Consider the following 25,649-nt stretch of genomic DNA (forward strand, 5'->3'; position numbering starts at 1 on the left):
RGAATGCAAGAAGAAATTTAAAGTCAAAGGTGCCTTATAAGAAAAGATTCTCAAATATATTCCTGTTATATACCACTTTTCGTATATAATATAAAATTATCTCATTGTTGCCTTCTTCTTGGTGTTTCTAATTCTCTTTTTCTGGAATATGGGATGTGTTTTTTTACTAACTTGCTGATGGTACTTTTAAAGTTTGTTTTATTCATAATCTACCATCCTTTCCCCCAGTCGTCCAGTTTTCTTAGTTATTTGCTTCCCTGCATCTTGTTACGCCCTCCACGTGGTCTCAGTCTTCTCTTGCTCACCTGGTGAAAAGGCTGCTCTCATTTTTGTTTTGCTTGTTTCCCAAGGCATTGCTTCTCTCCTGGTGCTTGGACAACTCTCCAGGGCAGCTCTTTAATGTCTTTTTTTTTTTTTAATGTAGTAGCTAGGCTGTGCCCTCTTTGTTTCCAGCTGTTCTTTTAGGCCACCAGGCTTTGCTTTAGGTAGAGAAGCCAAGATATCTGTAGAAACAGCTGAAAGCTTGGAGTGCCGAGAAAGAGCCAGCTGTCTCCAAACCACCAGGAATTGTTCTGTAGACCATGAATGGCAAATCGTGCTCAGTTGGTGAACCACTGCCTTCCAGATGAATTACATTTTCTAACTGTAAGATGAGAACATGTAGCTTTTTAAATCCAGAAACGTTTGGAGTACTGATTGTAACACCTTATGAAAGGCAGCGGGTATTCGTGGTGCTGGAASCTGGTGGAGCGTTCTGCTGGCTCAGAGATGGAGATAACAATCCAAACTGAAGTATGCTCAAGCACTTTCCTTTATTTATTTACTCACCAAAACCTCATAAGGACACTGTGACTAGACTGCAGAACACTGGGCAGTTATTCCTAAGAGACTTTCTTCTCACTCAGCTGGCTTAAGTGAAGAATGCACATAATTCCTCACTTGGCTTTGTTTTTTCTTCTTTTTATGCCCCAAATAACCATGTGAYCTGCTAAGATGTATTAACTTTTTACACACTACAGTATCTTCACATGTAATAAAAACTGAAAGAGAATGYTCATTAAAAGCAATAAAATGTAAGTGAAGGTTTTATAGTATACTGCTTTTTACAAATTTGTTAAGGCAGTAGGAAGACATATGTTCTTTTAAATAGCCTAGTTTTGTCCCTTTTCAGTATTAGAAAAAATGTTAGTTAGTCCTAGATAACTTTTAAAAATTAATTTAATTAATAATAGGAAGCAGAAGGCATTTCTAAGCTAGAATATTTAATACTTCAACAGTGCTTTTTGATCTGACAGCTTTGTTTAAGTCTTTTACCTACTAAATACTTTTTGATTTAAAATTAATATAAATGCTTAATAATACAACATTTTAAACAAAAATGTAAATTCRTTATTTATAGCTTGTACTTCTGTTCTGAAGTGGCAGATTTAAAGATGTTAAAATCACTGCAGGGTCATTTGAAATAACCATAAAATAATATAGGGAGAAATTTTCAATATATAAAAACCTACAAAAGATTTACGTTGTACTAAAAGGGCAAGGCAGATTGCACTTTAGATGCTTCATTTTTAATCACTGGAAGTTCTTTTGAAGAGCAGGAGGTTTGCATGCTTAGAGGTARCCAGTAGGAGAAGCTAGACACCTTGTCGTACCTGATCCCCTGCCTCCCTTGCTGACGTAGCACCAAACTGCGTGTGCAGTTTGGGCCTCTTGGAGCCCAGGGGAGGAGCAGGGACATCTGTGTGCAGCCGTGCTTGGGCCGTGGGAAGCGAGAGCCTTCCTCAGCCTGAGCTGCTGGTATTTGCAGCCCCTCTCTCCAAGGATGGGGTAATTGGCTGTCATGCAGTGGGACGTGGTCTGTTGTGGAAAGAAGCATGTAATAAGCTGGCAAGTCAAAGGGAAAAGTCTCTAGCAGAACTGAGAAATTTTTCTTTCAGCTGTTTGAGGGCTGTGAGGAATGCCTTGTGCCACTTGCTGCCCTGTTATTCCTCYACATCTGTGATGGAGAATGTGGTGCTTCCTCTCTGCCCCTCTTCAGGCACCATGTCTCATTTGGATATTCGGTATGGTCTTTGGTGGCATAGCCTGGTGGTTAGGGCACTGAGGTGGGAGAGGGGGTCTGCCCTCTGATATGGCTCACCTGTGATAGCCAAATGGGCTGCATAAGCTGGAGACAGACCTTGGATGATGCTGTTGGASCAGCATGACTCCATACTGCATACTGCTCAGCAAGTTGCGTGAATACCTCTGCCCACACAAACATACATGCAAACAGTCTTTATTTTTTCCCTTCAGCCACATAAGTGTTAGACATGGCCTAATTCTTCAAGTTGGCCTTTTCAAAAATAGCAATCCTATCCTTTTTGATGTAGCAAATAACAAAGCATCATGATTGCAAAATGAATGCATCCTGAGACAACTGTCCAGAAGGCAACATGCAGCAGAACTGAACTCCATTCTCTTCAGCCTCTGAGTGTGGTTATTTTCTGGTCAGCATACTTTCTAGTTTATTATTGCTCTTATTAATCACCAAATTTATGAGCAGGAAAAAGAAGGTTGTAAAGCTAAGTAAATAATTCCGAGTGATGTGGTAGTTTTCCTTCAATCGTACTAGCTGGAACTGAAGTTAAGGTCGTAAAAACATTTGACAGCATGGACAGAATAATTGACATTGCACCCAGTAAAGCTAGTAATCAGACTCAGTTTGCTAATGACAAAAACACGGTATGCTCACTTAATCAGGCTTAATTTCAGCCTGATTCTCCTTTTTAATGTAGGTAGTGAGAGTCGTGTCGGAGTTTGATTTTGGTGGAAGCTGGGTTAGGTGACTTTGCTCCTCGTGTTTGCAGTTCTGCCMAAGGGAGCTCTGGGCCGAGTGCGTCTGAGCGCCGTAGGCACTTTGCATGCGGCAGCGATAGCAGCGCAACGCGGCTGGCGGCTTCTGACCTGGCTCCTCCTGGTACACCTATGCTCTTCATGTGTCTCCTGATGGCTTCTCATAACTGTTACGGAGGGCAGATCTAGGTCACCTTTTAATCATTTTCTAAGCTCAACAAAGTGTGTGATTTATGTTGGGCCCCATAGCAGAATACTTTCTAAGTCACTTATTCAAGATACGCTAATAATATGGGAATGCTTATACCACAGAAGTGACTGTATTTTCCTCATAAAGCAGAAATCCTTTAAATATGGCATATGAAATCATATAGCCAGRTAGCCAGTATGTTTGGAAGCCACATCTGGAGGTAAGTATCATTCTACTGCATCTATATCCATACTGAAATTAATAAAACGGGGACTGAGGAAGGAACATTCCTGACTTAGCTACATGGTAGTATGCAGAACAAAAGAAATTTTCTTTCTTCTCTGTGCCACATAATATTGCCCCCTCACCCTTACTTTAGGGGTTTTCACATCTCTTCCCTACCATCAAATTCTCTTCAGTAGGACCCTTGAAGTGTAACACCTTCCTGAGTGCCTTGTTAAATGGGGTCTTTTTTATGTTCAAACTTGCCTCACTCATCTTTCTTTGTGCAGGAGACTATGAAAAAGCAAATAGAAACCACAGAATTTTGCTAACAATTGTGTTATCTGTGTACTGGAAATCCTAAGAGAGCCTGTTCTCGGAACAGATGCCTACCAGCCTGACAGTAATAACAGGGAATAATAAAATCTACTTTTTAAAAGTAGAGCTGATTTTAGTGGATTAGTTGATTCTAATGGACTACCTTTCTTTTTGTTAGGCAGAGCTATGCAGAAATCATATTACTAATGGTTATTTCTTAAATTCATTTAAACATAAATGACGATTGAGGATTTTGAGGATTGAGGAAATTCTGAAAAATAATAACCTACATATATTTGCCTGCTGAAGCAAATTTTCTTTCACTTCAGTTTCATCCTGTTATGCTTCTGCTGCTGTGTGTATTCTGATGAATAAACCTGAGGAGAGAAATACCCAACAGTATACCGTATCTCAATGAAAATATGAAGGGAATTCTCTGTAGAGAATAATACCTTTTATGAGATATTARCTATATATTAACTATATAGATGATCTATTGCAGTAGACAGCAGTCTTAAAGCTATGCTAGGCTGTTCAGGAAGAAAGGTCCTATTCCATTTGTCTTTAATAAAATAGTTCTAATTTTGTACTTCTAGTGGTCATAAGTCACCAAAGCTGTTTGCCGAGTAGTTTCTGATAATGACTGTGTTTGAGGGAGTTGCATCACGTGTGAATACTTTGTCAGTCCTATCTTTCGCACTGACAAATAAAAGCAGCAGCACTGGTTACTCAACATGTCAATGATTATTCATTTGGCTTTAACGCCAACTGAAAAGGATGATGACTACTAAGTGAGATAAGTGGTAGTGAAATATTTACACTGCACGTATGCACATACCTCCTTTTCAGTGATCACTGTGATATACTTTGCTTGATGTGATTTATATCGATAAAATACTATATCCTTTTGTACCAGTTTTAGTTGGTCATTAAGATACTGTTTATTCAATATTTATATTTTTTATCTGTGTTTATATAGTGTGAGTTATGAATTACTTCTGACCTTGCAATTGGAAACAAAGTTGAAAACTCTATAGTATGTATGTATGCAATAGGCCCTGTGACAAATACCTTTTATCTGAAAGTGTGACTTAGCTTATTTTGATTAATGCACCTAGTCTGATCATTGCTGAACTTCCATTTCTATTATTTCAACAGAAGATTAACGATTAAAAATGCTGTTGGATTAAGTGTTGGTGCTCAAAAGATCATGACTTGTATGTGAGATGTAATACTCCTCTTGGAAATATTTCAGAGTACTAAATATTCCATAAAGTTGTTTATTTCCTTAAGTGGGCCCACTATAAAGTAGCGATCACTTTAAAAGTAATGTATTTAAAAGAAATGACTGCCAGGAATTCCTTAAGAAAAAAGCGATCATTTTGCAAGGGAGACTCAGCAAGCTGTTTGATTTCAGGCAGTCAAAATTCTTAGCTTCAAGTCTAATTTTCCTGCCTTTCCATGAGTCTGAGACGCTTCTGTAGAGCTGCTGAYCTCTGAACACCAGTGGCTTGCTTTTCAGAGGTGCCAACACTGCAGTTATGAGGGAAGCAAGAAGGACTAGTATTGCTATGCAAAAAGAATATCTGATTTCTTTGTTGAAAAATTTGCTTTGACCTGTAAATATCTTTTTGTATAAAATGAAGTGTTTCTTCAGTTTGGGTTTTTTTGACATAAACAGCTGGCACATCTTGTAAGACTTTGGTAAGCACACGCCATATGCCATTATTTGTTTAGAGAGAGGTTTGGTTAGCTGAATTAATTTTTTGATGGTTGACTACTTTAAGAGTAGTCTTTTCAGAAGCAGGAATGCTTTACTGGTCTTGTTTGTCTCTTCCTCTATCCATCTTATTTTCCTCCAGAATCCTATTTGCTTAGCCTCCATTCACTAAAAAAAATAATTAAAAAAATCAATGTGTGTCATTTTTGTCATTTTTTTSCTGAACTCTGAGAGTCCTGATGAATGACTTTCCGATTACTGGAGCTACTATAGCATGTATTGTTAGTGTTTGTTACCACTGGAGAAAGGCGCTGGTGATGGCAACTTTGACAACACAATAATTTCAATAAGTTTTCTTTATATACCCAATGATTGCTGTAAGTTTAACTGTATTTTTTTGACTGACTGTGGATTCTTCCCCTCAGTTATTACTTTTAAGTTCACTTCAGGTGTATATATTTTTAAAATACTTAACTTGCAACATAGCTCATCTTCACCATTCTGTCTGACAGGTTATTTTAATTGAATTCATTCCATACTACATTGTCTGCAAAGTTAATTGCTATTAAGAAGATAAATTTGGGAATGACACTGTAAAGAAACAAGTGTTTAAAGACTTCTGGAACTTCAGGCAGACTAGTCTCAACTACTCTGTTGTTCCCACTTGACAAAAATTGTGTTAAACATGACAACACAGTTGCTGATCCAAAGCCTTTTGAAGTCAGTGGAAAGATTCCCGTTGAATTCAGTCTGGACAGGGGCCACATGTTGCAATAGACCTGGGCCTACTGACCTAATGCAACTTGGAAAATAATGCCTGCATTTCCAAGCTGTAGAGCCAAACAGTTCTCTTTCRTCTAATTCTCACTTTCTGTTTCTTCCTCATGATTTCTAATTTTTAAATTTATATCTTCATAGAGCATGCAATTATACTAGTTATATTCATGTTCTGTAGTTATACACTATCTTTTAATTTTTTTTATTTTGCTTCCAAAGGCGTAAAATGTGTTATTTTTTGGAATTTTGCAGTTAGTAACATTTCGAATCATGTAACGTAGYCTGGAAAATCAAAGTGGAGAAAAGGTGACATACCCTACTGACATTTGTTAAAGACTATTTTATAAAGGCARTGTTCACAGAGGCAATTTCTAAAAAGTTGAAAGGGGCTACTAAAGAGCTGTAGTTATTGTAAGCCTATTATGGACATGAATGGCATATGCTATAAATAGCTATAAGCAGTACTTAGAGTGGTCTGTTTTATGCTGGTACGCTGTAGTGACCTTTTCATGGGTATGCTAGCACTTTTCTTACTAATTCATGTGCTGGTAGAGGTTACATACCAGCATTCTTCCTCCACTGCAGCTGGTTTATAAGCACTGTGATAGATAAAAGCATAGCCAAGTATGTCGTACCAATTTAAAATCTCCCTATTGACATGCTGAATTTTATTACAATGAATGGATGTTAGCCACTCGTTAAAATGTCTCTTATATAATTTTATAAATTAAAAAATCTGTTCAAACAGAATGATTTTGCAACTCTTAAAAAAAATGCCCTACAATAAACAGTTTAAGGTGCATTTTTGTTCAAACATGCAGTGTGTATGTACTAAGCACAAGAATATAGGTAGTGCTTATTTGCTTGTGTTCCATTAGTGATTCCAATGACCTAGTCCTGTTTATACATAAAACCCACAAACTCTTGGATCTGAAGAGTGAAATTTGTTCTATATATTAAAATAATTTTGGGTGTTTATGGGAAAATTTCAAGTAAAACCCTGAGATTATGTCTGTTAGTTTGCTTACCCTAGAAAGGGAGCTTTGATTCCCAGATCATGTATTTTGGTGGGCATATGTATGAGCCGTGGCAAACGTTGTACCATAAGTGTTTTTCCCCACGGAGGGAAATCACGATCACTTCACACTGGAGCTTCGGCATTCGGCTGTCGCATACGTGGCTTGGATGAAAGGGATTTAGAGATCTGGCGTGGAACTAAGAGCGAGTCACCTTAGCAGGTTGGGCGTACGCGGTAGTGCATGATGTAGCCCCTTCTAGATATCCATATAAAGGTTTGCCCATTTAGGAGACTGGAGACCTTCTTATCATTTGTACACAGGCTCATAAAAAACTACTACTTTTTTGATGATAAACAGATACATTTAAAGTGTATTAGCCAACATACTACTGCTTCAGCTGAAAATAAATAAAGTGTTCTGAAAAGTTACTGGAATTAATTAAATAGAGATCTTTTGGGAGCTGAATGCAGAGATCCACACAACTGTAAATAGACTCTGTATTCTCTACCAGAACTTTTTAAGCTCCCAAATATTGCTTTAAAATGTGATTGGTTACTGAACTGCTTTAGATTCAAAAATTATAACCATATAATTTGTGTGTGAATATGAGTCTATTTCAGCTCTACCTGGCTATCTCTGATTCAAGTTAGAAAGTCCAGAAGTTCTTTAATCATTCTTTATTTTTCCTTTAARAATGTTAAATTATGTGTTTGCTTAAGCATTTAATCTGATCGATTACTTTCCAGACAAAACAGGTTTATCCGCCACATTAGGGGAATAACTGCTAAAGAGCTTGAAAGTAGTGTAGTAAACCTGGTATAAAATAGAGACGCCTCAAGTGATTAACATTCACTTTGTTTGATGTGCAGTGTTCTAAAAAGCACTCAATTTTGGATTCTTTATGATCCAATGATGTCAATAATAACAGCTACAGGATTTCTGAATTTATTTGGTTAACTTCATCCAAGAAAGGTTGTTCTGAAGTAGGAAATACTTCAAGGGAGCGTTTGGACTGCTGTTTGCAACGTTGTTCATTGGGCTGATGTCTCCCGTTTTGTACCAGGAGAGTTGGCATTTATTCTTTCAGTAAACAATACTTCACATGTGCTGATTAACCTTGTAACAGCAACATCTCTCCAGCACTTTCACCTTACAGTTTTCTTGTTAACTCTCACAGTTTTCAAGGAAGTTAAGATTTTAAGGAACACTTCAAGAAATTATCAAATCATCCAATAACTTAGATAGCATATTGGAAATGACATACATAACAAAGTGGATTTTGTATGTTCCTCAACAGAAGCATAATGCCTGGAATCAGAAATATAAAACAGCATTTGGAAGATTGGCAGCACATAAATAAATAGTGAAATACTTGTGAATTTGAATGAAATTTTGATAACCAAATCAGCAAACACTCTTGACTGGGAGGGCAGTGCCATCTTATGATTTTGGCCTGATAGTCTTACATGCATCTCCTTTTAACTAAATATATGGTATGACAAAATATTTCAAGTCATTAGAGCAGCGTTTTTGCAGGACATCATTGTGAAAGAAAGGAAAAAATGAAAAACTTGTTTTGTAAAGAAGAAAAAAATTGACAATCAGTGGAGTAAACATCCCATTCTTGGATTGTGGCTGAGGAATCACAAGTAAATGAAATGTCAATTATTTTTTTCTCATTGTATTTAAATATTTTGCAGCAGTACTAACTTTATTATCCACACAATTATCTACAGTAAGTTTCCACTCTCACATTTTCAGATGGGAGTATGAAATATCTCAGATTATAGCATATACTAATAGAATAAAAATATTTTTGTAACAATAGACAATAACAGTAAATAATAACCATTTATTGCTGCTATCTATACAATATAATTTATGCAAAAATGTAAGACATAGAACATATTTATAATCTTATAAAGTAAATTAAGAATGCCACTTATGTAATACTTTCACCTGTAATGCAAAGCAGGTGTGTTTAACTTCTACTCAGCAACTCTGTTCAATCACTGCTACAAATTTCAGGAAGTGTGATATATGTTAGACTGTACATTGCATGAGTATGTAATGAATATGTGCTGTTGTGGCAAGTGRCAAGTCACTGCACACTGTGCCCACTGTGGTCTTTCATCTTTGCCAGGAGTCAGAAGATGAATTGCATAAGATATCAAGATAGACCTGGATTTTTCAACATTGTTTTAAAAATGTTGAAATACTTTGCAAAAAGGAAATGTTTTGAAGCGTTAAATATTTGTCAGACAATAAAGTCTTTGTTCTAAGATTATCATTTATGGTGTATAAAAGCAAAGTGTTTATGTGTCCTTTTTTCCCCATTTATGATGTAGATTCAGTAACCAAATTGAGTTTTCTAACCTGTATAGTTAGAAAACATATATATATTCAGTGTAGTTCCACTGAATCACAGATAATGCTTTAGGAGCTTACTCTTCACAGTGAAATTTCTGTATATGTGCAATGTGATGCTTTTATGCCTTGACTTAGCACTTTTGAAGGTCAAACACAAATAATTTTTCTGTTTCTAAATACAGTCTGATAAGACGCAAATGTTTCTTACTACATAAAATTACCATTCATGAAACATATGCATGTGCATTGGACTTTTTTATTCCTCTTAAGTATTTCCTCTTGTAAGTATTTTTGAAGAATTCGATTTAAGTTTTTACTTGACCATATAGTCAGACTACATTTCCATTATTAACTTTGATGAGTCAGTCTGCATTTAAAAATAGGTAAGTGATGTAAGTCTTTCACCTGAAGAAGGTTAAGGTTGACTACACAAACTCAATAGATGAAATCCAAAATTGCAATGTTTCTTTCCTCTGTTTCGTGTTTTCACCTTTTCTTTGATGCCATCTCCCTTATCTCCTTCCAGTCTAACTGCTGCTAGTGGTGGAGCTCTTTGCTCTGCAGCTCCGGTGTCTAGAATAATCATCCTGCCTTTTTTCTGGGATGTACAGCTGGGAAGCTGCTTATATTTGCTGTAAAAATATGTGTTAATACCAATAGATACTGTACTAGCAAATGTGGGGAAATTTGGGCAGCAGTGTTTTAATTTTTGTAATTTTTACATGTCAAAATTCCAGTGAAGTGAAGCTATGGAAGCTATGAAAAGTCTTTTCATCCAAAATGTAACAAAAACTTAAATAATCTTTCATCAGCCTGAATTTAAATAACTTAAATTAATTTGTAAGGTTTAATTAAAAACTTCTGGCAAGATTAAAATGCTTCAATGGCAGAAGGCCTCTTTTCCACAAAGTCAGAAACCTGATAAAAATATACCGTTTTTCATTTGTAGCATATGTTGTTGTATTGGAAAGCTTCATTGAGATGTATGTTATGACCAGCATTTGTCTCTTTTCAGATAGATATTTCTAAAATATCATATATTTGTGCTTAACTGTTGTTCTGAAAAGATGACTTTTTGCAAACCAAATAGTGCTCTGAACTAATGAAGCAGTATGCAGTGTGTATGGGATACTGTTCTTAGGTCAAAATGGAAAAAAACCTGACTTCTGGATTTTGACATCTTTTACTCACATTGGACCAATGTGGATTAAGGTCCAGTGTGAGTACTGATACTACATGATCAAAAAATCCAAGGTTATTGAGTCCCATAGGAGCAAGAATGAAGAGTCTAGTAAGACCAAGAGTGATGTAATGTTGTACAGAAATATTAAACCATTTAAGAAAGAGCCTGACTCGCATTGTACAACTTCATTTTTGCTTTAGCAATTACTCTTTGTAATTTGATTTTGTCTTAGTGATTACTATGTCTCAAGGTATGATTTTCCCTCCTTGCCATCTAGAATGATTTGAACTCTGCACCAAATTTTGTTAGCTACAACTTAAGCGCAGATAAGAACTGCCAARCAGAGTCAAACTCCAGAAGTTATCAAGGAGTTCTCTCTATGACAGTGGATAGGAATATATATATATTTTTTGTCCTGCATATTGACTTCCAATTTTTGTTTGTCAGAGGTTTAGGGACTTYCTTAGCCAAGAGTGCATGCTGGATCATACTGTCTAATAGGCCAATTCTGTAGTAATTTTAGAGACTTTTTTGGAAATCATTTTTATTGTTTCCTTCTGCCACATCCTGTGACAAGACRTTTCACTGTATGCTGCATGTGGAAAAAATGCGTGATTTGTTCTTCAGCAAGCTCCCTGCTGATTTCACTGGGTGGCCCCTTACTACGGGAAAGGGGGGGTGGCRGGAAATTGCGTTCCTTCTGCATCGATGTGACCTGGGTGAGCAGCGTTGCCGTTCCWGCCTCTTAGACGGCCGAGAGCTGCGGACGCCACATGGAGTTGCTCAAGTGTCCATGTGCGCATGTGACACACGRGTCGGGGTCTCAGCTTCTTGCAGAAAAGGGAAGTCGTTGGTTCGCCCAGTGCATAAATCTGGTGGCGTGGGGTTGGGGGGGGGACATCATAGCGTCACCAGCGGATCCACGGCGTGCATCCACAAAGATTTGACAGGACACCAGATTCATCCTATGGCAAAACATACACAGTTTTCATTTTCTGTTAMTATTTTCAGCTTTCCAGCTATACAGTTTTCCAAGTCCAGTGTTGCTGGCAGTGCACCAGTGGCCACTGTGTTCCGCATTTAAAACATTAGCGTTTTTTATTTTTAATAACTGATTTGCCAAAAGAAGTGTTTGAAAACTCTGATCTTATAACTGCGGAGATACTCCATATGCTCTCTCCTTTCCTGCATTTTATTTAAAGCTGTTAGTCCAGTGGATACTCATTGTGTCTATTTATTTTACTGCTCTCCACAGTAGGGGAGTATCCATTTCTCCATTATCCACATTAATTTTTTCTTTCGTTCCAGTAGGATTATCAAAGATTTGCTGTAATCTTTTAAAAACCACCTGGACTGTCATCATATTTTTATCCAACAATATCACTTAATGCTTTTTTTTCCATATTGCTGGTAGGTCTCTTATGTAGCGTCAAGGGTGCTTGTTCAAGTAAAGAACAGCAATGCATAAACAGTCATATTTTTCAGGCACTTAAATATGGTGCTTGAAGGGATCATGGGAATATCTAGGTAGATATAGGTAGCTTTTGTGAATCTTGTTGTATTGCTACAATTTATGTAATGTCTGTTAGCGTCTTCCCAGAATCAGAACTGCAGATTTTTCAGCGTGGAACGAGCAATTTAACTGAACATCATTCAGGGAACTCGTATGCGGTAGAGAAGTCCTCTTTTAAACAGTAGTCGTGTCTTTCATCTGTTTTAAGCCTAATACTTCAGCTGACCCTGAGAAACAGTAACATGCTTGGAAAAAAGAATAGGGTCAAAGTTAGCACCTTTCGGGCAACCTTCATGGCGAGCCGGTGGACTTTATAAGCCGAGCCACCAAGTGCCGTGTCTTGGTGCCCTGCTGGGATGGTGGTGTGCGGCTTGTGCGGGCTGCGGCTCTCGGGTTTCTTTTTTTTTGTGTGTGTGTGTAAGTGGCAGGTGGYTAGAATGATGTGACCCTCTTTTAACAAAAGTCTCTAAATGTTGTTAATGGATCTGTGTATGAAAATGGGTGTAATTTAAACAAGTGGAGTCACTGAGAAGTAGCTTTGCAGAACATTCTCATGAAAATAAACTGTGAAAGCAGATACTGTCTTTAACCATAAAAATCAAACCATAATATTTAGCTGTATTCAGTAATGCAGTAGGGAAAGTATATTTTTTCCCCCAAAGAATAACCTCAGAATGGAGGGGCTATGCTTAGGTTTTAGTATCTGTTTATTTTCCAGGAGGTAATTTAAACAGGAAGTACATGTTTTAATCCTAACTTTTTAAATCACGATCATTTTAAGTAGAGAAAAATGATATTATTTCAGGCTTTTTTGTGTTGATGTTGAAAGAAGAAAGGACAATTTGAAAAACTGCCCCGTAGTGCTTTGTCCTAGACCTTATTAATCAAATGTCTGGCACATTGCAAAAGAAGTCCAGATGTGCGGTATTCAGTGAGAGCCTGCTGAAGGCAGTATGCTAAAAGGGTACAGTTTTGTATACCTGCCATAAGGAAATAAGATCCTTGAGGAGAATTATACTAATGCTGCATCAGTCTCCTCGAGGAGTTGTTTGCAAAAACAGTTTGCTCGTAACAGAAAAGCTTTTGGAAACTTATCTGTAATTTTTCGTATTCCAGAGATAGAATTTTATGATAACTAATTTATTAGTTGTAGTCTCAAAATTTCCACTTTTCCTACCAAGGCTAGTATGCCAGTACCATAAAGCACTCTCAGGTACTGAGAAGATGGAGGATATTAAATTGAGTAACAGAAAATAAAAAACTTAATAGGCTAATAAATATCCAATTTGGGAATAAAACAGTTTTTACTTTGCTTTGTTCCAGAAGAAGTCTTTATGCTTGGTTTCTTCTACTGTTCAAGAACATAAAGTTAAGCATAGGGGGAGATACAAATAATTTATAATGGTGGCTAGAAAAAGTGGAAAAAATATTTTGAGAAATGTAGCATGTGCCTTAAGTAAAAAGKCTTCCACCTAGTTGATTTGAAAACATAGGGCTTCAGGCATCTTAATGGATTTGTTGTAAAACAGCATGGAAAAAAAACCCCAGCTGTTTAATATCATCCAAAAACATAGACRCTTTATGATTAATGAAAGGTACAGAAAGATTTTCCAGGGACTGTGAAACCACGTTCCTTTTACAGTCAAATGCACTATATCTGCCAGATACTATCAAAGAAAGGACGATTTATTTAAATTGCTCAAACTGGGATAAAATGGAATGTTTCTACTGAATTGCATCTGTGTCACTGTTGAGGCTCGTAATCATAACGGAGACAAGTTTGTGCTTTGGGGTATTCTGCATTCCCGGTGGCGGCGGCGGGGTGAGGAGCTGCCGGGGGGGGGGGGCTGCGACAGGGGGGGGGGGGGGGGGCTGCGACAGGGGACGTAGGTGGGTGCTCGGGYGAGCTGTGGCCCCAGGGTTGGGCTTTAAATTTCCTGTGATGATGCGGGTTAAGGCTAAAATAATTCATAATTTTACGAGTTGTTACAAGTGTAAAGGAAGACCTCCCCTCTGCCCCCCCATTTAAGGGAAAATTTCAGAGAGAAGAGGAAGGTATTGAAAGGAAATAAAGTTAATTGAGAAAGTCAGACTGGTGTTACTGGAAAAGCTAAGGCAGTAGTCAGGCTTGCAATAAACATAATTTTTTAAAGGATGGAAAAGTGGTGAATCAGTCTTACATGCAACTTGGTGTGGAAGAAGAAGGGGAACAAATTAACTGGTTTGGGTGGGAGAATATGGTCTAACTTGTGCATAAGGACAGAAATCATTAAAATGCAGTAGATATTGATTTTTAGCTCTTCTGGTTACAAATGCAATGCTGTGTTTTATTGGCATTATAACTGCATATGTGATAAACATGAACCTTTTAAAATAAGCTTTCTGAAAAGAGGGAGAGACTCTCCTCCCCTTTTTATGTCACACGAACAAAATGTTGCTTGATAGTTTTGCAAGGGACATCCCCAGCGGCAGTTTTTTTTCCTGGGCCAGTGAATCATGAATTATTCCATACCATTTATTCTGTTACTCCCAGTGGGTGGCAGTTTTCCCATTTGTAGTAGCTCCAAACATTGTGTTTCCCTTRATGGCAGAAAAATTGCATGATGGTTCTGTTTCACATTAAGTTTTGATTAAAGGCAGGCATTTGCGATAATTTTAGTTACAATATACACTTCACAAAAATTACATTTTTATTTTACAAATGGAGTAGTACTAATTGTTTCAGCTCAGGCTTTAAAATAAGAATACATCTTTTGATAATTATAGTAAGGTTTCTTTGATGGCTTAGTCGGTGTTATGTCACCCTATTAAACATAACTTCCYGTGAAAAGTGTTTTATTAGCCATGGTGGAAAAAAAAAATGCTCAGATTCTGAAGGCTTGTGCTGCATGTGAAACCTCTGTTTGGGAACAAAGTTTCTAACGTATTTCCAGAACTTGGTTTGGCTTTTAACCTAGAAGTTAGGGGAGAAACGCAAGATAGCTGAACTACATTTTAGCCTTCTCCATTGGGAAAGTGTAAGCAATTCTAATTGGCATGACCAGCTGTTATACCATATATAAGGAAGTAATAGATTGGGAATAGATAATGAGAAGAACATTTAATTTTTAGGCATGCTGGACTTGATCCTACAGAAATTAGTCCCTACAATTACTGAACCATGGAATCTCTGCAGGAAAGTAACTCTCATAGGGAAAAAAACTTCTTTTTAATGACCAAATTAGCCACTTCTTCTGTGCCAAATGACATGTGGTAAATAACTGTGGAAATCTCCAACTTATTTACTCTGGGAATCACTCAGATTAATGTAAGCAATAGATTCATTCTTAGCTGAGCGAATGCCAGTGAGCTGTACAAGAATTTTAAGGATCTGGACCTGCTCCCACRGAAATAGGAGCCTAAAATTCCGTGCACTTCAGTTGTGCAGAATCAATCAATCAAAAAATGGCTTAGTTTTATTATTCTTTGAATTTTATCCTTCTTTACCATTGATACAGAGATAAAGTTAAATGTGCTGTATCAGTGATTCCTTTCAGGCAAGGAAGTTTAACATAGCTCAGCAAGACATTGTATTTTTTTATACATGCTTACATGATCATAAATCATTCTGTGTGTTGTATGTGTGGAGTGGTCCTCTCTCTGCCCTGAGGACCACACAGAAATGTAACCATGGAAAGCTTGRGTACATCTCTTCAGTAAAAAAAGGTTGCTGCCCACTGGGAGATTTTTGTCAGCATATATGAAATTCACAGTTTTGTATTATAACTACAGAAATTTATGTTTTARTCTAATATTTTACAGGTATAGAAATTAGGTGTTAAATAATTATACTGATAACTCAACAAGTCTGGAATATCCTAAATGTGGTAGTAAATATGCCCCATTTTTTATCTTTGCGTTTGTGCAAAAGACCTAAGAAGAGTTTGGACAAAAGAATAGAAGTTTAGTGAGAAGACTTTTTATTCAAAGTGAGTGAAAGTCCTAGAACGAGGCCTTTTTTCCAGTTGATTGTATTGCATCCYCTGACCTCATCTTTCAGTGGAGAATTGGAATTTCTACGACTTGTGAAATCCACGGGATACGGTTGCTGAGTCATGTGCCATGGACCACCACACAGTTTCTTTTCGATAGAGTTTTAGGATCTGGAGGGCAGGTGTAAACTGCAAAATAACTGTGCTGCCTTTTCCGAGCCAGTGTTGCACAAACGTAATTTGTACAGAAAAAACTGTCATGTTATTCCTATCTGGCACGTCCATGTTGATAGAATGTCTTTTTTTGGGTGATGTCTAGAACAAACCTCTTATTTTCAGTGCAGCATATTTAAATACTAGAGTAAAATGTAAAGTCAGTATGCCAAATTYTACAATGGTACTGTAGATTAAAGATGGTACAAGTAAGAACAGTGTCCAACAAATAGATTTAGCTGAGAGAAAAATTAGATTAACTAGTTTAGACTACTACTTTAAGTGTACGTAGAGTTTTGTTTCAAAGGCTGAATTATATTCATTTAAATTACCACTACAAGCAAATACTGTGAGATATACTGCAGAGTTAAATGAGTTTAACACTAAGTAAATGATAGGTATCTCCAAGGATTTATGAAGGTGGAAGCTAGCACACATCACATATAATAATAGCCATCTCTTGTGTTTATATTTTAGATGGGAAGGTAGGATTTGTTGTCCTTGGTCAAGAGCTCCGGCGTCCTCTTGACCAGGACTTTTGCTGGTGCTCTAAGATGCTCCTGTCTATAGGAAATGCTATGTTTTGTAGCATGAAGTGAAGATTTGCAGTCATTGCAGGAAGCTAGCTACAAGTAATGATATTGCAAAATAATTTTTTTGCATGAAATGACAGTACTCATTAGCGCACAGACTATGTAGACATATTATGATAGCTCTAAAAATCAGCTTGYTTATTTAAGATGTGATGATGCCAAACTTGGCCTGTAGTTTCTGCAATGGGAAATCTTACGGATAACGAGAAGCCATCTCTTCCCCTGTGTCGGTCAGGATGCTCAGCACAGTGCTGCCGCCCGCGGTGGATGTCCAGGGTGCTGTGAGCTGCCCGCCTGTGGGCCATGCTGCGTATCACGGTTTTGCTGTATTCCTGGGCAAAATGGTTTGCATGTTTGTACCTGAAACCTTTTTATTATATTTATTTATTTTAATTTTCTATTTCCTGCCCATTTTTGAATATTAATCGCAAATGTTAATTTTATAAGGACATGGGGTTCTATATTTTATTTTCTGGAGAAGTTATTCAATATATTTAAAAGTTTTTTTTTTCCCTCCCCCTCAGGGAATTCCTGGAATCCCTGGAAGTCAAGGAGCAAAAGGACAAAAGGTATTGATAACAGTTCAAAACACAATTACAACCTGCGCGTGTATGTACTGCTTCGACTGTGGGCTCTGTTTGTCCTGAAAGGAGAGTTTCATAATGGCGATGTTTGAAGATCTCGCATTTAGTCTTACATCTGTGATTCCAGGAGTGCATGATTAAAAAAAAAAAAAAACAACAAAGTCTTCTAAAACTCTCAAAGATGATCCTAGTTAGAAAAATCTGCGTAACTAAAYGATATTTTAACAAACTGTATATACATTAATTATACAATATTCTATTTATGTGAAAAATTACAGGGTGAAATTGGCCCACCAGGGCAACCAGGAGCAAAAGGATCTCCAGGGGAAACTGTAAGTAGTATTGGTATTATTATGATCAGGAACTAAAACTAATTTTATGTCATTGTATTCAGGATACAGAACTAATAGTACTTGTCAGTGGGAAAAATAAGATAGCRTTTCTTGATTCAAAGCTCACTGATATGCGCAAATGTTCTGATATATGACAACAATGGGAAAAAGATACTTGTTATTTTCTCACTTTGTCTTGAGACTTACTGTACATCATGCRTGTAACAGGATTGTGCACACTCAGTCCAAACTGAATGTGGAACTTCATTTTCTCAGGAAGCCGAGAGGGTGTTACAGTGAAAATATTCAGTTGGAAAATTTCAGTATTTCTGTGGTGTTACTGCTGGATAAATATGACGACATGGGAAACTATAAGATATAACGTATTTAGATTGGAAAATGCATTGGAGGTAGAATCCAACKGTATCTGTGTTTTTCATTTTGGTAATGACGGTGATCAGTTTTCTAATGGCTAAACCAAAAAGAAATATCAGATTCCTGTAAATACTTTAATTTTTTTTTTTTGATAAATAAGTCTAACATCTAAACAGATAAACTAAAACATTAATATGTAACTAACATATAAACACATAAAAATATAAAGCATTTTGCAAAAAATAATCTTGGAGCAATAGTCATTCATTCTGAAATGGTAGGATAAATCAAAGGAAGCAGTAAAAGCAATGAACTGATCTAAGTAGAGAGACTTACATAGCAGCGAGGGTAAAATACTCTGGACAGAGCTCCAGGAAAACCCTTAGGAATGAGCATATACAAAGGAAGAGACTGAGCAGCTGGAAAGCGGATGTCAGCTTTGTAGGTACAAATGGCACTGACCTTTTTATCTCTGAACAGGGAAGCTATGTTTAGAAGTCACTATATTTCTTCTACCAATAGCAGATGACAATGTTACCTGACTGAGCTAACACCCTACATTTGTCTATGGCAAATGTAGGTTGTTAGCTCAGTGGCAACTTTGAAGATTGGAAGTTTTGAGTAAAAGGTGTGAACTGTTCTCTCTGCTGCCCTTGCTCTCACCTTAAGCCTCTTGCTATTTTGGCATCAGGTGAGAGAACATTACTACCGATTCTTGGATTTTGGAGATTATCTCATTCACTTTCATAACTTTGCTGTCTCCTAATTTGCCTACCTCATCTCCTTTCAAGATCTTTCCTTTGGAAGATGCTTCATCAGTAGTGAGTTTTCTTTTGCTCTGATGAGCCAGCAGGCCAGATTACCTCTGTTCCAAAAGAAGAAGGGTTCTTCTCTATGGCTGCTTTCTAGTGTTGAAGTGGAAGACATGGAGAGGCTTATTCTGAACATAAAGAAATCCATGCTTATATCTGCAGGGTCAAACACAGGACAGTGAATGGCTCTCTGAAAGGGACTGATTTGCATTTCTTAATCATCAGGATGCCTATTGTCATACTGCTAAGGCCATCTTGCTGTCAATATCTCCCCTTAGCAGGACAGGAATAATCTCAGTCCAGAGTCCYTTTGTTTCTACTCTCAGTGCTTCCGGTGGTGTTTAAAAAGCTTCTTCCCATAGCTCATCCATCATTTTGATGGGTAGGAGAAACCCTGACAAAACAGGATGCCAGGGATCTCACTGTGGGCCTTCAGATCCTCTGGCTTTCTCRCTGAATCACTCTAAAGTCCTAATTAATGTTACCATCTTCTAGAGTTCATGAGGGCAGAGCTGAACTCAGAATTATTTGGGTTTGTATCCTGCTGCATCATTTACCATCCTAGAGAGAGAGTTCTTACTCTGATGGAGGTCAGCAACACGTATGTCTGACCATCTCAGTGTGTGCAGGCTCGTATAATTATGTGTGACCTCATGTCAGACTATTTATGGACTCTCTGATTAGGGATCTACACTATTGCTTTCCCAAATGAGCCATCTGAGTATGAAGACAACTATTAGCCTAAGGGTCATTTATATACTACAATACTGAAGGTTTCTCAGAACGTATATACACATATGCCACTTCATTCTTCTCTCCATCCAGATGATTAGTGGTGCATGCTTCCCTCCTAAAATGGAAAACCTACCAAGGGTAGCTGAAATATTTTACTCTAGAGGAAAAAAAATGCACATTGACATATTCAGAGCTTGAGGGGAGGGAGAGGGGGTTGTTCGATCTTCCTGTGTCAAGTCAAGGACTCATTGTAAGCTAATGGGGACTGAAAACATGATGCTTTCCATCCCCAMACAAAATATTTTTTTTTTCCATRTTGGGAAGCTATTGATCTTTACTACTGTTTTATAAGAAATCTGAGTCATTAATGAGTCTTCAACAGGCTGTCAGACAATTTTATTCACTTCCAAATGTTGAATTAAGAGTGAGAAATTTGCTCATGGTGTCTYTTTTATAAGTGGGGTTTTCCGCAGTTTTGCATCTTTTCCTTTCAATTGGAAGAATAATCAGAGTTCTTTTACAGAGTTCTGCAATTTTAGAGTAGATGTTGCAGAGGGAGATAATGTTATATGCCTTTTCCATGTTGCCATTGTTATCCAAGGAACATCAAAAGACAAAGTCAGATGCAGCTTACCAGCTCTTGCCTGTACATAGCCAGTGAACACAGTTTTAGTTTCTGGATTTTCTGAGTTTGGTGATAAGGAGCCCAGTGCCCTTCTCACACTCAGTAGACTGACAATGAAGGTTTCAGGGAAATTCCTGTTCCAGCTTTGAAACACTTGGATGCTGGATGATTCTTACTTCTAAAACTGAGAGCAGTATATGGCTACTTGGCTAAATGGAGTATGTTCTTGTCCTGARGCTTATCTAAATCTGAGTCTCCTCTGTACTGGCTATTTTTGATTATATTGTTGAAGGTTTGATTATGTCCATCAGTTCAGTTAAAGTCCTTTTAATGTATGTCTTCCCATTGCCCTCTTCCTGAGACCATATCTATATTTTTTTCTTTCTCAGATTTTGTAAGGCTTTACTGTTTCATGTAGGACTAGCTAGTTGATTATTGGGTGAGAGGATCCTTGATACCTTAGCATGTTACATCTATTGCAAGAAGACTTCATGTTCCTCACTGATGGTTTCTTCTCTGTTCATTTTGCTATGAAAGTTGTCTCTACTTCCACTCAGAAGGTAGATAAGCTTGAGATCTTCAAGGTTGAATGACATTACGTATTTATTTTTGAGAGAGAATATGTTTTCAGACCTATCCCAAGCTTCTATTTAAGTTTGTACATGAATTCCACTTGAACTTAAACTTCATTTGTAACCAGTCAGGTTGATCAGACTGCCAAAGGGGAAGAATCATCATACACCCTGTGCATCAAAACTTGCTGTGTGTCTGTCCAGCAATGAAAATCTATTCCATCAAAACTAAACCTCGTATTTTACCATTTTTGAGGTTGCCTTTTCATATACATTTTGCATTTGTTAGAAGGATACTGAGATCATTTTTCTGTAAAGGACTTTCAAGTCCTCTAGGAGGCTTTGTTTGTGTTGAGTATTGCTTGCAATCTTGTGGCATCCAGAAGGCTATGTGGACTATCACTGGAGAAGCTGAAGAGGTTATTAAGCAGTAGATAGACTTTTCAAAATTGTGAGGTCCACAGATCTTCTCTACATTCCTATTTCTTTTCTTCTCCATGTTTCTCTTTGTTTTACTGATTTTCATTCAGAAGATTCAGAAGAACTCAGAGTGTGATTTGTGCTTTGTCCTGTATCTCKGTGGATAACTAAAGAAGGAGCCCTGAACTCGTTCTATGAATAAAGCCGGGTTAAAAAAGCCTGTTTCCATGTAACACAGGTTATATGCAGGCATATGAATGTCTATAATTGTCTTTAAGAGCTCGTTTCTTTTCTCATGCTTGCAGTTCCTTAATAAAATACATGATTAATTAAAACGAATGCGGTCCTGGATGGAAAGTTGAAACCACTTTCGTGTTTTACCAATTTTGGGCTACTCTATCACCCAATACATTTCAAATATTCTTCACAACATTCAGCTATCCTGAATCCACCTAGCAGCTCTTCCTTTCCCAACCCATAGACATGAGCACTGCATGACAGCTGTCAAAAGCCGGTTTATATAAAGCAAGTACGCTTGTGATCTTAAAGGGCTTTTCCCACTGTCTGTAGACTTTCTGTGAAAAGAATARATTTCCTCAAGAACCAATTATTGCAGTTGTCTAGATCACTCTTGGAAGAAACATTACCTGAGAGAGGAACAATTCAAAGCATGACATTTCTCTCTACCTTTCCACTGAGTCTTCAGCATAAGCATTCTCTGCTCCTTGTTAACAGATGCACATTTGATCTCTCAACTGTGCCTCTAATCATTTTTGTTGCCTATCAATGGAAATTTTTTCTCCATTTCTTTCTGAGCAAAGCTGAACAAAATGCTCAAGGTGAGGCTGCAAATATAATATATTTATATATAGATGGTAATTTTTCTATTATATATATGAATTATATAAATTGTGAGATTCCAAAGAGTATCTATTTATTCACTAATTCACCTACTATTCAACTTCATATTTTATTTAGATAAATAAYGTCTGCTTCTATAATACACTTGAAATAATTTATTTTGTTTCCTACCAGCTCATTTTAATGCGTCTTTTGTCACCTGATAAAATAAGTAGGAAATTGATGCATGGAACGTATGAACTTTTTATGGCATTAGGGAATTCAAAACAGAAAAGATAATGAGATTTTCCTTATATTAGTCACATTTACTATGTCGGTTCCAGAAAAAAACAGATGGAAAGCTTGTAGATGCTCTATTAATACTTTGGAGAAATTCTTCAGTAACAAGTTCCTCTTCAGTAATGTTATGTTGCCAACTTCAGTAACTTGTTAATTTATCTGATGCATAAAGAGTAACAGCCCTGGAAAATGGGGAGGTAACACTGTGTTTTACATCCTTGAATATTTATTTATTTTTCTTCAGAACATACTTTTAATTTTGTATGCCATAGTTTTCAAATTATATTCTCAAGCTTTTCTATATTGCACAAAAGAGTTTTCTTTCTGCAGCATGCTGATTCCATATCACCATCTTACTGTAATTTTTAAATGAAATGCATAAATATGGCCTAGTCATTAAAGTGAAGAAAGGAAGTCAGGACAACTGGGTTTTATTTCTCCCTTTCCTGCAGATGTATGTTTATTCTTTAATTATATTAAGCCTGTTTTCTGATTTGCCTTCTCCAGCGTGCATTTGTAGGTCAGTGAGGGCAGATATATCCAATCTGATTTTTTGAAAAAGAGGAGAAGTATATATACATACAGTTTTTACCCATTGTACAAGTAAAATATATAAATATTTAAATGAGCATAGAATATTTGTGATGAGTGTTTAACCACATCTTAATCCCGGGACTGATGCAGGCACAAAGTAGGAGTATGGAGTCTAGCGTGGCGTCGCCGGTGGGTAAGCTCTCAAGAGCGTGTTACATGACTTGAAACGCAGGGACACACTGAGCTAGTAATGTGAAAGAAGCTAGAAATCCTGCAGTTCCATTTCTCATCTTTTCCACTCTGTCTTTCCCCAAACTTGAGATTGCTTTTCCCTACTGGGAAAAATGCACATGAGCACAAAAGAGGAATCTGAATTAATAGAGAGTAGTAATTTCAAAAGGATTTTCACAGAAGGAAGATCACTCAGAAAAGGTATATTTTAAAAGTGAGGAGGTTAATACRTAATATGAAGGTTGATTAAATAGTTGGTTGATAGCCAAGCTAAGTTAAGCCTCCCCAGTGAAGTGAAAATTAATAAAAGCTTATTTTGTTATATAAATAAAAAGAGAAAAAGTGCAAAAGCAGGGTTGATATGCATGCAAGTAAATTAAGACAGGTCTTAAAAGCAATTGACACTAGGCTTGAAAACCAAATAGATATTTTCTTAGGTTTTCTGTAGCAAAGGTTCTGCTGAGCATAAGCTGCAAGCAAATGACTAATACTGTCTCTTAAACTATAAGTGGAAGTATAACTTGGATAACTCACTCTAGATGGAGGGAAATGGATAATTCCTACTCCAAAATTATGAAAGAAATGGAATAGAGTATAGTAAACTTTTGGTTTACAAAAGAATAAATTATACTAGGGTAATTGCATCATATTTGATAAGATGGCTGATTTTTGAGATAGGTGAGAACTAGTAGACTTAATCTTCTTGAAGTTCAGAAGAGTGTTTGAAATGATGCTGCATATAAAATTATTAGCTGTAATAGAGAAATTGTGTTTTAATGGGAGAGTTTTCATTTRTAACTGGCTGAATGGGACAAGTCTGGCCTTTAGGACAATTAGCAGGAAATTTACTTGAGATTTAGTCTTGCGGTTGATAGCTTTCATTCTGTGGACTTACAGCCCTGTGTCTGTGGCCCAAAGAGCGAGTGGCTACGTTTATTGACAAAAAGTAAAAGTGTTGGCGTCCAGTAATTTCTTGCAACAAAGCAAGAAGTAAGACTGAGTTGCCTCACAGGTAAAATACTAGAAAATTGATGAAATGCTTATTAAAACCTGGTACAATGAATTACTTCGTATTCCAAATATTTTGATTTTTTTTTGTTTTGTTTTTGCAAAAACAAAGCCATCCTTTCAGTGTTAGCAAAAGCATTGATTATTTTTTTGGCAAAAATGAGTTATAGTCTTTGTAACAAATTACTGTAAACTTACTTATTTTTGATCGCACATAACTTTTGAAGAAGATCTGGAATAATGTCATTGATATTATATTCTAAATAGTTCCTAACATTTAGTACTAAATGGAGAGTGGGTTTTTATATATATATATATGAAAGCAGAGATTAGTTTAATTAATGAAAATAACAGCGGTTCTCAGAAATGCTAACAATTAGAAGCACTGATAAAACTTAATCTCTAACAAATTAGATTTCATGGCCTTGTTTAAATGTTTGACTTTCTGTATGCTTGTATTTTAGGCTGTATCTTATTATGTAAACTCTAATAGTAGATCATATTTCAGAGTATATATGCGTGTCCAAATAAAACAATAATAATACATTGCTTTTGTTGACAAATGGAGTTTTAGAGTCAAAAGAAGTGAGATGAAGTGGGGAGGGAGACCTATATTAACAACAGATGTGGAAAATAATAAAAATGGGAATTCCTTCTTGGAAAGTATTGCTTAAAAATAAGATTTCTTTTCAAAAGTGTACTTGAGAGTAACTTTAAACAGAAGAAAGGAGAAACCCAGGCTTTTGATGATTTAATATCCTGTAGTTCTTAGCTTTTATATGGACCAAAGATGGCTAAATGTGCCTTGTCAACACATGCCCATCAGAGGAGTCCAAGGGACTGTGCACGGCAATGCTCTGCCTGTGCATGTGTGCTAAAGCATCGTGATCTGAAACGGCAGAGGCTGGTGGGTCCGTGAGTGGGTGTTTGAATCCTGAAGGCTCTGCAGAAGAGCTGAAGACCTGCCCCCAAAGCTCACTGCTGCCTCTAAATCTCTACAGAGTTTGGAGATGGAGTGAAGGCGTCACAACCTTGAGGGACACGTTGTCAGAAAGAAGCAAGCGAGTCCTGAAATAGCAGTTATACTTCCATTGATTTAGGRAACCCTCAATGGAACTAAGAAACTCTTTCTTGTGTCACTTTCAGTTATACCTAAGGACCTACTAAATATTGGGATTTTTTCCATTGCGTGGTAACACTTCCTTTTGCCATAGAAGGCCAAACTAATGTACTGCGTGAGACTGTATTTCCTATCCATTTACTTCATTATAGAAATATATATCATAAATAATATTTTTACACTATACTAAAACCATTATTCCTCTAGCTTGTTTTAGAAATGTCTCATCTTTTTCAA

The 25,649-nt window shown here is 36.9% G+C and overlaps 1 protein-coding gene across 1 annotated transcript in view; it reads left to right on the top strand.

The window, feature by feature from the left end:
• COL21A1 (collagen type XXI alpha 1 chain) overlaps positions 1 to 25,649 on the top strand; it is a 76,217-nt gene that overhangs the window by 35,615 nt on the left and 14,953 nt on the right. Inside the window, exons 17-18 of the mRNA XM_085324864.1 lie at positions 17,449 to 17,493; positions 17,787 to 17,840. Coding sequence (XP_085180990.1) covers positions 17,449 to 17,493; positions 17,787 to 17,840 — 99 coding nt within the window. The remainder of the gene's footprint in view (positions 1 to 17,448; positions 17,494 to 17,786; positions 17,841 to 25,649) is intronic.

The sequence above is a fragment of the Rhea americana genome, unplaced genomic scaffold, assembly GCF_003343005.1.
Source record: "Rhea americana isolate MKP2758 unplaced genomic scaffold, rheAme1 scaffold_94, whole genome shotgun sequence".
Classification (NCBI taxonomy): domain Eukaryota; kingdom Metazoa; phylum Chordata; class Aves; order Rheiformes; family Rheidae; genus Rhea; species Rhea americana.